The 13332-nt window shown below is 62.8% G+C and overlaps 6 protein-coding genes across 6 annotated transcripts; 3 read left to right on the top strand and 3 right to left on the bottom strand.

The window, feature by feature from the left end:
• Positions 1-709: 709 nt before the first annotated feature.
• HRG_03269 (haloacid dehalogenase-like hydrolase domain-containing protein) lies at positions 710-1518 on the top strand (the record flags this gene model as incomplete). Its single annotated transcript, XM_044861740.1, has 2 exons — positions 710-718; positions 781-1518. The coding sequence occupies 2 exons, from the start codon at positions 710-712 to the stop codon at positions 1516-1518; spliced, it is 747 nt and encodes a 248-aa protein (XP_044722766.1).
• Positions 1519-1778: 260 nt separating this feature from the next.
• HRG_03268 (rit1 DUSP-like domain-containing protein) lies at positions 1779-3429 on the bottom strand (the record flags this gene model as incomplete). The annotated part of the gene is made up of 3 exons (XM_044861739.1): positions 1779-2824; positions 2916-2950; positions 3014-3429. The coding sequence occupies 3 exons, from the start codon at positions 3427-3429 to the stop codon at positions 1779-1781; spliced, it is 1497 nt and encodes a 498-aa protein (XP_044722765.1).
• Positions 3430-4078: 649 nt separating this feature from the next.
• On the bottom strand, positions 4079-5512 carry HRG_03267 (oxidoreductase family, NAD-binding rossmann fold domain-containing protein; the record flags this gene model as incomplete). Its single annotated transcript, XM_044861738.1, has 4 exons — positions 4079-5154; positions 5231-5282; positions 5331-5393; positions 5468-5512. The coding sequence occupies 4 exons, from the start codon at positions 5510-5512 to the stop codon at positions 4079-4081; spliced, it is 1236 nt and encodes a 411-aa protein (XP_044722764.1).
• Positions 5513-6105: 593 nt separating this feature from the next.
• On the top strand, positions 6106-7927 carry HRG_03266 (major facilitator superfamily domain-containing protein; the record flags this gene model as incomplete). Its single annotated transcript, XM_044861737.1, has 3 exons — positions 6106-7403; positions 7452-7567; positions 7617-7927. The coding sequence occupies 3 exons, from the start codon at positions 6106-6108 to the stop codon at positions 7925-7927; spliced, it is 1725 nt and encodes a 574-aa protein (XP_044722763.1).
• A 1170-nt stretch (positions 7928-9097) lies between these two features.
• On the top strand, positions 9098-10066 carry HRG_03265 (membrane-associating domain-containing protein; the record flags this gene model as incomplete). The annotated part of the gene is made up of 3 exons (XM_044861736.1): positions 9098-9259; positions 9323-9543; positions 9601-10066. 3 exons carry the CDS (start codon positions 9098-9100, stop codon positions 10064-10066), a joined length of 849 nt encoding a protein of 282 aa, XP_044722762.1.
• Positions 10067-10456: 390 nt separating this feature from the next.
• Positions 10457-13019, bottom strand: HRG_03264 (FAD dependent oxidoreductase domain-containing protein; the record flags this gene model as incomplete). The annotated part of the gene is made up of 5 exons (XM_044861735.1): positions 10457-11027; positions 11122-11237; positions 11635-11981; positions 12039-12920; positions 12989-13019. The coding sequence occupies 5 exons, from the start codon at positions 13017-13019 to the stop codon at positions 10457-10459; spliced, it is 1947 nt and encodes a 648-aa protein (XP_044722761.1).
• Between the last annotated feature and the right edge of the window lie 313 nt (positions 13020-13332).

Raw genomic sequence — 13332 nt, 5'->3', positions numbered from 1 at the left:
CCTTGGCTTGTACACGACACATCGTCTTGCTTCGACCACGATGCATACCGAAGTCCTCCTCTTGCCTCGCCATGACTGGCTCCTTTCTATATTCTGCTGGGATTAACTACATCGTCACCAACAGGGGGCAGCGGGCGAGCCGTGGCCTGGGGAGGGCGTGGGAAAATCGACACGTACGCACGAGGTAGCTCGATGAGCTGGCTTCGGAGCGGATGATGGCTGTGCAAAATAGGCGACGGGAGGGAAACGACGAGACGAGGAACAAAGTTGTTGAGGTATCCCGGTAACGAGGGAGAGCCTCTTGTCGGCACAACCCGGAAGTCTGTCGCGGCCATTGGGATTCTGCAGCGTTTCTACCGTATTCCGCCTCTCCCCCCACCAACAAAAAAAGCAAGTAATTACTTCGTAACGAGTACAATCAGGAGGGGTGTCAAAAAGAGCGGCAGCCAGCCCGCCTGTTGCCGTCACTGCTGCTACTTCCCGACCGCTAGGTCCCTCCGCTGTCGCCTTCGCCCGAGCCCTGTCCTTTTCTTCCTCTACTTCTACTTCTCCTTTTCCTTCTTCTTCTTCCATTCCTCCTCTTTCTTGTCTTCATTTCTGGCTCCCATCCTCTGTCCCATCTCTCAACCCTCGCCTCGCTCCAAGCAAAGCTTCGTCGGCCACTTCCTCGTCTTCCAGCCCCCCCGAAAAACACTCACCATCACTCAAGATGCCTCAAGTACGATGCCTCCTTTCCCCCAATGCCAAGACTCGCTGGGCTTCGCTGACACTCCATCGCAGATCAACACCCTCCTCTTCGACTGCGACAACACCCTCGTCCTCTCCGAGGAGCTCGCATTCGAGGCCTGCGCCGACCTCATCAACAAGATCTGCAAGGAGCGCGGCCTCCAAATCACCTTCACCGGCGAGACGCTCATCAAGGAGTTTGTTGGCCAAAACTTCCGCGGCATGCTCACCACGCTGCAGAAGCAGCATGGCATCCAGATTAGCCCCGACGACATGGAAAAGTATGTCAGCATGGAGGAGGACGCCGTCATCGCAAAGCTCAAGGCCGCGCTGCGCCCCTGTCCCGGCGTCGACGAGCAGCTCGAGAAGCTGGCCGCCTCCAACAAGTACTGCCTTGCCGTCGTCTCCTCGTCGGCCCTGCGCCGCGTCAAGGCCTCCGTCGACAAGGTCGGCCAGGACAAGTACTTCAAGAGTGACAAGGGCGACAAGATCTACTCGGCCGCCACCAGCCTCGACAAACCCACCAGCAAGCCCGACCCGGCCATCTACCTCCACGCCCTCAAGGACCTGGGCAAAAAGGCCGACGAGAGCGTCGCCATTGAGGACAGCAAGAGCGGCACCCTCAGCGGCACCCGCGCCGGCATCAAGGTCATTGGCTACGTCGGCCCCTACTCCCCGGACTTGAGGCCCGAGATGGAAAAGGTGCTCACGGACGCCGGCGCCGTCGTCATCATGCGCGACTGGTCCGAGTTCCCAGCCTGCCTGCAAAAGATTGAGGCCGGCGAGGTCTAGAGTCATATTCCGCTGTCGAGGTCAAAGGGGGAGGGCATTCCACAACAAGAAGACATCCCATAAACAGGAGAGCCGTGAAGCGAGGCGCGCTGGAGATTTTGGCACGCAGTAGTCATCCATGACATCTTGCTTGTTCTCACTAGGACATGATGACGGCTAGAAAGACGCGCATAGAGACATACGACGAAATGAGACCCTCGTTTTCTGCTTGTCCCGGTTGGCCTGAATGATTTGTTCCTTTCCAATTGCTTAATTATGGCTCACTTTCGCCAATCCATCAGGAAGCTGTTTACACTCTGCAGGGTTTGCCGGCTGGGGTTGGCTTCGGGGAAGGCGCTCATGATGGCGCCCAGCCTGGCCTTGACGAGCGCCTTGGTAAAGGACAAGCCCTCCCCTGGCACACGGAACGCGCCGTGCTCGTCGAACAGATAACACGACAAGGCGAGCGCTGCACCTACCGAGACATCCTTACCAGAGTCGCACGCCACCACCACCTGCGCCGTGGGCTCCGATGGCGTCCCCTTGTCGAGGAAGCGGGCGGCAAAGGCGCAGATTTCGGGCAGGGCGAGACGAAGGTTGCGGCTGGCCGTCTTGTGCCTGCCGAGGCCGACCTCCATGTGCGTCGGGGACCGGGTCCATGAGTCTTGCGGCGTCGAGGCGGCGGAGGTAAGGGCGATGTGGCAGGTGTTGGGGGCGGTGGGTGTGTGCAGGGGCAGGGGGCAGACGGAGAGGTAGGAGGTCAGCGATTTGCGTGACAAGGCCGGGGAGGAAGAAGCGGCCATGCCGTCTTTGCGAGCGGACTCGCGCTGCGAGACAAGGCTGGCTATCATGTCAGAGAGTTCGGCTTCGGGAGCGGCCAGCAGCTCGTCGACGTGGTCCCAGAAGAGGGTCGGGGTCAAGCCACAGGACCAATTCTCGGCATCGTCAGCGGCGCCCTGCACATAGCCGCCCTCGTCCATCTCGCTGCCCCGGACCGCCCTGCTGGCAGTGCAGCAGATGACGGGGCGGTAGTCATCGAAGAGGGAGCCGTCGGCGTCCGGGCCCGGGTCCGGATCGAGGGTGGAGTCGGGGGTAACCCAGAGCGGGCGCAGCGGCTTGGAGAGGCGGCAACGGGGCAGCAAGTCAAGATCGAGGGCGCGTAGCGAGGCGAGGAAGCCTGGGATGAGGGCGGAGACTTGGGCGTGAGTCGAGGGGGGCAGATGGGGTGGCAGGAAGAGATTCGGCGAGAGAGGGTGCGAGGGCAAGAGGGCGAGGTTGACGACGGTGCACCAGATGGGGATGGTGGTAGAGAGGGCGTCGGGCATGCCTGTGTAGGGGCTGCATGTTAGCTCACATGTTTCCGGCTCAAGGGATGGCTCACGATGTGTGGGTTGAGAGGGTGTCAGGGGAATACTTGCGTTTTCCTCGACGGGTAGAGTCGACGATGATGACGCTACATAGTTGATCAGCACGCATTTGACTCTTTTGTTAAGAAGCACCGCGGTGGATATCCTACCCGTCATTGTCCTCAATCATGTCGACGAGATGCAGGTTGAGCCTACGCGTGCTAAACTTCCACGCGCGCTCATGGCCGTCGGTGCTCTTAAAGTAGGCGCTGGCGGCCTTGCGGTCCGGCGGCATGTACCAACTTCCGCAGCGCTCGTTGGCGACGAGCGGCCTCGGCCGTCTACCGCTGCTGCAGTTGTTTCTGCCGGCGTTGAACGACGCCGAGCCGGCATCGCCGTCATCATGGGCGCCGGGCCGGGAGAAGGCCGAGGCGGCGCGAGCGACAAAGGCGGCGTCGGCGCGGATTGAGGCCAGGCGGTTGTGCAGGGAGAGGGTTGAGCGGCGGAGGGAAGAGAGGAGCGAGGAGAGGGACGGTTGGTGAGGGAAGATGAGGGCTGTGGGATCGGGGTAGGGGGCCGAGGACATGGTGAAGGGGCACGCCTGGACGGATATTACTGTCTTATGTGGGCATGTATATACGTATAGAAAGAATGTGAAGAAAGCAGCGGCCCTTGTCGAGTATTCAGGTGATGTGGGTGGGAGAAGCAGTTGTGATGGCGTTGAAGCGAAGCAGATGAAGCTTGTGAGGGAGGAAGAAACGGCGTGGGGAGATTCCGGCTTGGTGTTTTGTGCATTGATAATTCTGCTCCATTTTTCCTTTTCGCCGCCACATGGACGGAGGTTATGGCAGCAAAATGACATCATGGCGACCACAGCTCGCGAACATTGAATTTCTCATTAATTGTTTCTGCGAGGGCATGCTTCTAATTTTATGCGGTATTCGTAGCTGAGCTGGCAAAGATATATGGCTGACCGGGAGCAGCTCGCTGCTACCGGGTAGGTGGCTGGGTGTTGGTTGCGGACAAGTCATGGCGAGTGTAAAGGGGGTCAAATAGGGATGGCGTTTGCCACAAAGACAAAGAAGCCCCGTCGTATCCAACGCTTCATTCCCGTGCCGAAAAGGAATACACCGTGTAATAACTCTCTTTCAAAGCCGTATGCGAGGCCCTCGCTCCGCCCCTACATAGCACAGAACCAGAAGAACAGGCATGTCGATACTCGTGCATCAAACCCCTCAAACCAAAGACCAGGTGTCACCGTCAACTAAAATGCCCACCTCGCGCCCCCCCTGGTCGATGCTGCGGCGCCCGGCCTCGAGGATGGCAGTGGTGGCGACGGTGTTGGCAAGCGTGGGCAGGTCCTTTGCGTCCAGATGGCGCGCCTCGACCTCTCCGGCATTGACAGCCCGGCAGCCGTCGACGAACTTTTCGAGCGAGACGTAGCCGTAGCCCGTCTGGCCGTTGAAGTTGCCGTCCTCGTCCGGGGCGTAGCGCATGTAAAAGGGGTTGAGCCACTGGACCTGGCCGGCGGCGTCGTCGGCCACGTCGTAGCCGCGGCGGGCCTGGTCGACGCGGATCTCGCCGCCCGAGGCCAGGTAGTGGAAGTGCTGGCTGGTGTGCACGCCGGCACGCTCGGGGGCCGTCCACGAGGCGGTGAAGACGCCGACGGCACGCTTCTCGTCGGCCGGGTGGCCGTCGCGCGCCCAGGTGACGAGCAGGGTGATGGTGTCCTCGGTGCCGGCGGCGCAGCCCACGAGCGCCGTGGCGACGCCGAGCGACGACGCGGCCGAGACGCGCACGGGGCGGTAGCCCAGCGGGCGCACCATGGAGTCGCACACGTCGACGTGGTGGCTGTTGAGGTAGTACGAGATGTCCGAGTCGGAGCCGGCCCAGGCGCGGAACGTCTGCAGCTGGTACTTGGGCTGCGCCATGTAGGCGTAGAAGTAGTTGAAGTCGCCGAGCTGGCGCGCGCGGTGTCGGGCGTCGGCGTAGGCCGGGTCGAAGCGCTTGTGGTGCTCGACGTAGACGTAGACGCCCCGGGCGCGCGCGCGCCGCAGCAGCTCCTGGTGGTCGGCGAGGCGCTGGACGGCGGGCTTGGTGACGAGGACGTGGACGCCGCGGTCGACGGCGTAGAGGGCGATGTCGAGGTGCGTCGGGTCCGGCGTGAAGATTGTGATGGCGTCGCCGGGCGCGAGGGTGTCGATGGCGGCCTTGTAGGCTTGGGCGTCGCGGTCGGTGTCGGGGGGGAAGGAGTCGAACGAGGTGTCGAGGTTGTTGTAGACCTTGGTGATGTTGCGGTCGAGGTGCTCGCCTGGGGTCAGATGTGTAACGTATACACTTACATCTCTATGGACCTGCTTGAGTGTATTATAGGGGGGGCAACGTACGGATGGCGGGAAACTTGGAGCCGTTGACGCCCACCATGCCCAGCCTGCCGACCTTGCCGCGGCGGCGGAGGTCAAACATGGTCAGGCCGACGACGCCGACCTTCTTGTCGGATGCCGAGGCGCCGCCGCCAACGAAGCCGGTGGTGTACTCGCCGGTGCCGACCTGGGAAGCGAACCCGAGGACAGTTATAGACACGCGCCCTCTCTTTGCTCGACAAGAGGAAGGGGGGGCCTTACCATGAGGACGTTGAGGGGCTTCATGTTGGGGAGTGCGGCGGTCATTGTAGCCGCGGTGAGGTCGAGTCCCTGGACGAGAGAGGAGTCGAGGCGTGGGGGAGAGGGACAGCCAGGCCTCGAATTGAGGAGACGGGAGGTTTTTGTGACGACTCGATGCGGTGGAGGAGTGAGCGATGGGGTATATGGGGATATTGACCAGGATGTTTCTTGACTCCTGCGGTGGTGAGCTGTTTCGAGCCGAGTGAATAAAAGGTGAGGTGAGGAGCGGCAGAGAAAGGGCCGGGCCGGAGGCGGAAGCCGTGGGGGCGGGGGCGGGGGCGGGGGCGGGGCACCGGATATTCAAGGGGGTCAATTCCCGAACCGCCGGGTGTTGGGCGGCAGCAAGCCACAGCTGCAGCTTCAATGACTGCGCGGCTCTGCAGTAGCTTCATTGGCATCTCCAATTGCCCCGACTTGTTCAGTGCACCGGGCCATTATCGAGCGACGAGCCTGCCGGATCGCCCGGCGGCCGATACCGAAGTTATGTACGTATAGTGTCACGTTAGTAAGCAAGTTCCACTGCCTGCTGGCTTGTCTCTCTGCTCTCGGGGCCGTGAGAATCCAGGCTCACCGTCTGCACCACAACAGCTCGACACGCAATGGCGGGCCAGGACCGGAGCGGGCCCTCGGGCGTCGACCGGCACGAGCGCACACCGCTGCTGCAGCCTCCGCAAGAAGCTCCCCAGCCGAATGGGCGGCGTAAGAATGGGGGCGAGCATCACCATCGCCGTCGAGATGGACAAGCACAAGAAGAAGAAGAAGAAGAAGAAGAAGAAGAAGAAGTCGACGAGGAGGAGGAGGAAGAGGCGGCGGAGGAAGAGGCAGAGGGGGAACAAGGCGAGAGAACCGTCATCGCCAAGCAGCTCCCCTTTGCCCGCCTCGCCTTCATCATGGGCACCGCCTGGTTCGGCGTCTTCCTCGGCGCCATCGACTCGACCATCATCGCCACCCTCTCGGCCCCCATCGCCAGCGAGTTCCACTCCCTCAGCCTGCTCTCCTGGCTCGCCACCGCCTATCTCATCTCAAACGCCGCCTGCCAGCCCATCTCGGGCCGCCTGACCGACATCTTTGGCCGCGGGCCCGGCCTCGTCTTCAGCAACCTCGTCTTCGCCGCCGGCAACCTCCTCTGCGGCCTGGCCCGCGACGAGCGCGCCATGGTGCTCGGCCGCGTCGTTGCCGGCGTCGGCGGCGGCGGCCTCATGAGCATCTCCACCTTTCTCGGCTCCGATCTTATCCCGCTGCGCAACAGGGGCATTGCCCAGGGCATCGGCAACATCTGCTACGGCTCGGGCGCCATGCTCGGCGGCATCTTTGGCGGCCTCATCAACGACCGCACCGCATGGGGCTGGCGGCTGGCCTTTATCATTCAGGTGCCCCCCGTGCTGCTCTCGGCCGTCGCCGTCGCCGTCCTCGTCCGCGTGCCGCCCAAGCAGTCGGACAAGTCGTACCTCGCCCGCATCGACTTTTTCGGCGTCTTCCTCACCTCGTCCTTTCTCGTCCTGCTGCTCCTGGGCTTGAATTCCGGCGGCAACCAGGTCCCGTGGACACACCCCTTGCCCCTCATCACCATCCCCCTCTCCGTCGTCATCTTTGCCGTCTTCCTCTGGTGGGAGAGCCGGGCCCGCCAGCCCATCATCCCCGTCCAGCTCCTCCTCGGGCGCACCGTCCTGGCCGCCTGTCTGTGCAACCTGCTCTGCACAATGGTGGTCATGGCCGGCATCTTCTACGTGCCGCTCTACCTGCAAGTCCTGGGCGACTCGGCCACGGGGGCCGGCCTCAAGATCCTGCCGTCGCCCGTCGGCGTGTCCATCTTTTCCGTGGCGGCGGGCTATCTCATGAGGCGGACGGGCCGCTACGTGGGGCTGGGCATCGCCAGTCTCGTCGTCTTGATTTTCGGGCTCGTCCTCTTTACGCTCCAGGACACAGACAGCCCGCTTTGGCTTAGCAGCGTGGCGTTTTTCTTTGTCGGTGGCGGCTACGGCGCCATGCTAACCATTACGCTGTTGGCGTGCATCGCGGCGGTGGAGCATTCGCAGCAGGCCGTCGTCACGTCTGCCACCTGTATGTTGCTCGTGCCACGGTGTCTTTTCGTCGCTGACAGTATTTGCAGACCTGGCGAGGAGCCTCGGCGGCACCCTCGGAGTGACGATTGGATCCGCCGTGTACCAAAATATCCTCAAGACGCGGCTGTGGGATCGGTTTGGCGACTACCCCAACGCGGCCGAGGAGATTAGGCGGATCCGGAACGACCTCGGGGCGCTCAAGCACCTCCCCGAGGGCTGGTACGAGGGCGTGATTGAATCTTTCATGGAGGCATTCCGGGGCGTGTGGCTGACGCTGCTGGGGCTGGCCGTCGTGGCCCTGGGCTGCGTCGCCTTGATCCGGCATCACACGCTTCACGCAACGCTGGAAAGGCGATGAAGGGGGCATACGTGGGGATGGATGGGCGGCCCCTGGCGTATGGCTGGCTGCCCCTCGTCGGAATGTCCCTGACGGAGTCTTGGATACCACTGCCCGGAGTTGAAACAGGATAACCGGATCTTGGCTAGACGTGCTTGGTGGTGATTTCCAGGCGCCAGGGAAAGCATGAATAAAGAGATTTGGAGCCGTCCCCTTGTTGTTGCTGAGTCAGGCCCTTTTTCCTTCGCCGCACGCACGGATCACGATGCCCCAGGGATTGTACTCAGCCGAGCATGAATCGAAAAGGCCAAGGCGAGGGAGGGAGCGAGGGGATGAGCGCCATCTTGTCAAGCGACGCGCAGCAACCGCCAGCACAGCCCCACGGGCGGCGGCGGGTGGCTTTCGCGGTTGCCACGGCGCCCAGGGCCAAGCACGGGCCGGTGGCTTGCCGCGCCTATTATTAGCTCCGTGGTACAGAGTACAGGCACTTTAGGCCTGCCTCCCCACTGACACGTCCCTGGTGAGCGTCCACTCAGGCGCCGGGACAGCAAGTTAAGTTAGTCAATTAAGAGCGAGAAGAGAGGGGGAAACCTGAAGGGGCTGATGGATGATGGGCGGGGCCTGCCGGGTCCCCGCAAGAACCAAGCACCCAGTGCAAGTGGCTGGGGGATCCTCGACGTCCATTAAGCACCTCGACAAGCGGAAACAAAACAACCAACTCTCTCCCGCTGCATGCTTTCTTTTTGCTTTGTGCGACGCACACGCACATACGGATACAGGGAAGAAGAAGAAATACCGCTGCCGCTGCTGCCCGGAACCTCACGTCTCGGCTTCTTTGTCTGCACCTGCATCTGCACACGTTGTACCGAGTACAGGTACAACCGCTGATACGGAGACTCAGCCTCACCATCTTTCGTGTGCAGAGATCCACAACCCTCTTCGCACAGCCAACTCGCACCTACAAACAATTCGGCTGCCTTTCGCCTCGCTGACGTGACGACGCCGCCGACGACCAAGCACCCTCTTCTCCTCCTCCTCATCCACCGCCGGCCCCTTCGCCTTCTGCGATCCCCTTCTCCGCCCCGCAGCGTCTCGCGTCTCCCACGAGAGTCATCGTCGCTTGCCCCCAAGACTCGACATCTTCTCCCGCCTCCACCACCACCACAACAACCGCCGCCGCCGCCGCCAGCCATGGTCGACCTCGAGTGGGCCCCCGAATACGTCCCCCACGTCAAGCTGGGCCTGCACACGGCCCAGATCTTCTTTGGCTTCACCATCTGGTGCCTCGAGATTGCCGTCTTTGTCGGCAGAGACGCAAAAGTCGTCGTCAACAATGCCTGGACCTTTGCAGTGGTAAGCCCGCACCACCCGTGTCCCACGTTGCCGGTCGCTGAGAATGCCCTCTTCCTTTTCCAGTGCTTCTTGTCCATACCCGCGTGGCTGTACCTCATCATGGCGCCCCGCTGGCCCCAGGCTCGCCGCATCGCCGAGCCCAAGGCCATGCTCGTCATCGACGTTCTCTTCGCCGTCCTGTGGCTGTCCGCCTTTGCCACCCAGGCCGCCTACAACACTGCCAACCAGTGCGGCCAGGTCTGCAACCTGAGCAAGGCCATTGTCGGCCTCGGCGTCTTCGCCACGTATGTCCCTGGCCCCTTTCCGAGAGCACGCCGAGCTAACACGGTGAAATCGCGCAGCCTGCTCTGGGTCGGCTCGTCCCTGGTCAGCTCCTACTGCCTCAAGTACTACAACTTCCACGGCACCCTGCCCGGCTACGACTCCCACCAGCGCCTGCCCGACAACAGCACCAACATCGACCCCGACAAGGCCGCCTTCTCCACCGCCGACGAGGACTACGAGCGCGTCAACCTCGACGACCAGGAGGCCGCCGGCGCCCACTACGCCGAGACGGGGCGCTACGGCACCGCCAACCCCTACAGCGCCGACGACTTTGGCGACCCCGACCGCTACGGCTCTCTCCCGCCGCGCGCCGACAGCAGCCACGGCAACAACGACTTCCTCCGCCAAGACACGGAGTACACCTCGGGCGGCGGCGTCGCGGCGCCCCCCGCGCCTGTGCCCTACGGCGGTGCCCCGCATCGGCCCTACACGGACGAGCCGGCGGTGTTCCCGGCGGGCAACTACGACCGTGGGCACCCGTAATGACTGATGGCGCTGATTGAGGCGGCATGATGGCATCGGCGGACCTGGAGGAATGGACGGCGGACATGGGGTTGTGATGGGGCAGTTTGTTGGACGGGGCTGTGGGCATTCGTCTTGTTCCCGTTCTACGGCGTTTACGGTGGTGACTTTTCATACAGCATAGCCTCCCCCTCCTTTGCTACGTGAAGATACCAATGGCCTTGGCATGTATGTATATAGATGGGCCGGTGTGGCCCCTCGCAAATTGGACTCTTTTCTGTATAAATGAAGCCGGCGAATGGCTCTTTGCTCATACCCGACTCCGCCCCCGTGCAAGCCCAAGAAAGAAGTTTGAAAAGACAGAATCAAAACTCCGCAACGCCCAAGTGTGTGCACGCGAGGCTTGCCCCCTCACGCCGCCTGGGGCAACCTGCCGATCCTGCGGCCAATGTCGGCGGCCGTCTGCTGCATCGGGTTGAGCCTGCGGTCCCGCGCCATGGCGGCCGTGTCGTCGCCGTGCCGGGCCACCAGCCGGCGGAGCCAATCGGCCTCGGCCTCGCTCAGGTGGCGCGGCCGCTTGGGCGCCGGGTTGTGCGCCTGCGCGATGAGCGAGCGGACGACGGCGTTGGGCTGCGCGGCGCGGGCCTCTTCCTGCTCGGCGATGCCGCCCCATTCATCGTCGTCGGCGTCGTCGTCGGCGTCGTCATGGTCTGAGGCCTCGAGCGCGCAGAGCGGGTCGTTGAGCGGGTTGTCGTGGCCGTCCCGGCCGAGGACGCGCGTGATGTTGCCGGCGGCGTCGCGCTCGACGCGCGCCTCGGAGACGACCACCTTGTCGACGGAGGCGATGCCGAAGGGATCCGACGGCGCGGCGGCGGCGGCAGGGCCGGAGCCGAGTTTCTTCTCGATGCCGCCCGTGGGAGCCTTGAGGCGCGCAACGAGGCCCAGGCGACGATAGTTTTGCGCCAGCGTCTCCTTCTTGTCCCTGCAGGAGCAGCCCATCGCGTCAGCCTTCTCCATCACCTCCCACCCTCTTTCCCTTGCCTTGCCTCCCGGGTCATTGCGAGGGGCGAGCGTACCAGTTCTGCGCAATGATGCTGTTGCCCCGCGGGTTGAGCACCTTGGTTGGCTTCTTGGGCCGGACGGGCTGGCGCATGGAGCGCCGCTTCTTCTTCTGCAGCTCGCGGCCCATGGTCTGGAGTTTTCTGCAAGGGCAATGGATGGGGTTCGTGCGGTCGGTGAGAGTCGAAGGGACTTTTGCCTGGGCTCGCGGGAGGTGCAGATGGCAGGACCCCAAATTTTCCCGTCCGAAATTTGTTATCGATAAGGCCACACGGCTGGACCCGCTCCGGCTGTCTAGGACCCTTTTTTAGACCCTGATTTCCCTCAGTTTGCGGCACCAACAGTCGCATCTACCCAGATGAGCGAAAATTCCACCGATCATTCTTGGCGTTGTCGATGCCGCATCACAGTCAATCTGTTTATCCTACGCACACGTCTATTCGTCGAGCACCCGTCTCCGACGCCTCGTCCGTGACGAACGGCAGCCAACGCCCTCGCAAATCCCTCCCGACCAGGCGCCGGCCTCATACCTTGAACTTTCGCGGGTCGAGCTTGTCCACAGCGGCGCTCTGCGCCGCGCCGTCAAAAAGGTGCTCGGACATGAGCTTCCCCGTGGCCGGGCCGTTTTGAATGCCCCAGCACGTGTGGCCGGCCGCAACCCACAGCCCCGGAACAGTCGTCTCGCCCAGCAAGGGCCCGCTCTCCTGGCCGAAGCGCATGTGGCGCGGAAGGTAGCACGCCTGCTTGGCCTTGATGGGCGCGGCGCCGAGGACCGGACTCACTGTCGCAATGTACGAGATGATGTCGTCGCATTGGGCTTGGTCGCACTGCACCTCGTCTGCCGTCTCCGGCAAGGGGATCGCAGTGTCGGGCTCGCCTTTGTGTGCGCGCATGAGCATCGGCATCGGCGACGAGCCGGGGCGTGGTCACTCACCGCATGCGTAGACCTCGCTGAAAGGCCGCGCGTAAATCTCGGGATCGACGGACCCCTTGTGCATCCTCTTCTGTCCCTTGGCGGCGCGATGCTCCGGGACAAAGTCGGGCGGCAGCTGGATGTCGGTGAAGACGGCGAATGGACTCACATCAGCCTCGTAGACGACACTGTGGGCTCTCAGGCCCTCGACCTTGGATCGTGGCAGCAAGCGTCCTGTCCAGGGGCCAGCGGTGACGACAATATCCGTCACGTCGTTGACTTCCCTCTGCTCGTCGGCTTGCCTGTCCCAGTATTCGACCTTTTGGACGCCTGATTTTGAAGCGACGAGGTTCGTCACCTTGGCGTGCGTCCTCAGCTCGACGCCCGCCTTCTGGGCCAGCTCGGCCATGGAGTTTGTGAAGTGCAAGGGGTGGACCTGAGATGTCTCGGTGGCCCCGGGGCTTCCCATCTCGGCCCACTGGGCGACTGAGTCTCGGTCGACCCAGTCCAAGTCTCTGGGCAGAGCCCCAGGCTCCAGCAGGTCTTCGGCGGCGGTGTCCAGCTTGGGCAGCTTCTGCCAGGCCCTGGCGTCTTCCCCGGACCTTTGCAGCTCGGCGATTCTTTGCGTCGAGACGGTGGCCTGCAAGCTGCCGCAAGTGAGCTTCCGATAGCCCCATTTCCCGGCTCCGTCGTGCTCGGCGGCCAATTCGGCATGCAGTTTGTACGAGAGCGGGACCAGGCAGGCGGGATACGCCCAGAGGGCCAGCAGGCCGCCGGCTCTGCCCGACGCGCCGGCTGCCACGCCCGAGGCGGCCTCGAGCAAGGTGACGGTGTGGAGGGCCGGATTAAACTTGGGGTGGCGGGTAAGATAGTAGGCCGTTGTGCAACCGATGATGCCGCCGCCTGTGCGTGCAGCAACGGCGCTTGTTAGTTCTGCGGGACCCAACGGGCGGGACTGGCACGGAACGCACCGACGATGACAATGTTTCGCTTTCGGTCCATGGCCGTGGCCTCGAAGCAAAGGTAGTAGCTTTGGTCCAAACTGGATACTGGGCGATGACGCAAGCGGGGTCGCACGAGGGAGCTGACACACGATCAGAGTTGAGGGCTCTCGTCGACGCGGAGGGCGGGAGAGGCGTCCGGGCGAGGATGGAGATTGGAGTCGAATTTAGAATTGCGGGTTCCTGGCCTCTGCCTCTGGCAACCTTGGACGCCGCCAATCATCTGCATCATTTATCACAGTCTGGCTGGCCGTTGCCCCTCGGCGTGCTGTAGGGGTAATCAGGGTAGGTAGGTAGGTAGGTACTGTAGGTGT

Source organism: Hirsutella rhossiliensis, assembly GCF_020360975.1.
Source record: "Hirsutella rhossiliensis strain HR02 chromosome Unknown scaffold00003, whole genome shotgun sequence".
Lineage (NCBI taxonomy): Eukaryota > Fungi > Ascomycota > Sordariomycetes > Hypocreales > Ophiocordycipitaceae > Hirsutella > Hirsutella rhossiliensis.
Note: the sequence above shows the minus strand (reverse complement) of the source record. Positions and strands in the feature narration are given on the sequence as shown.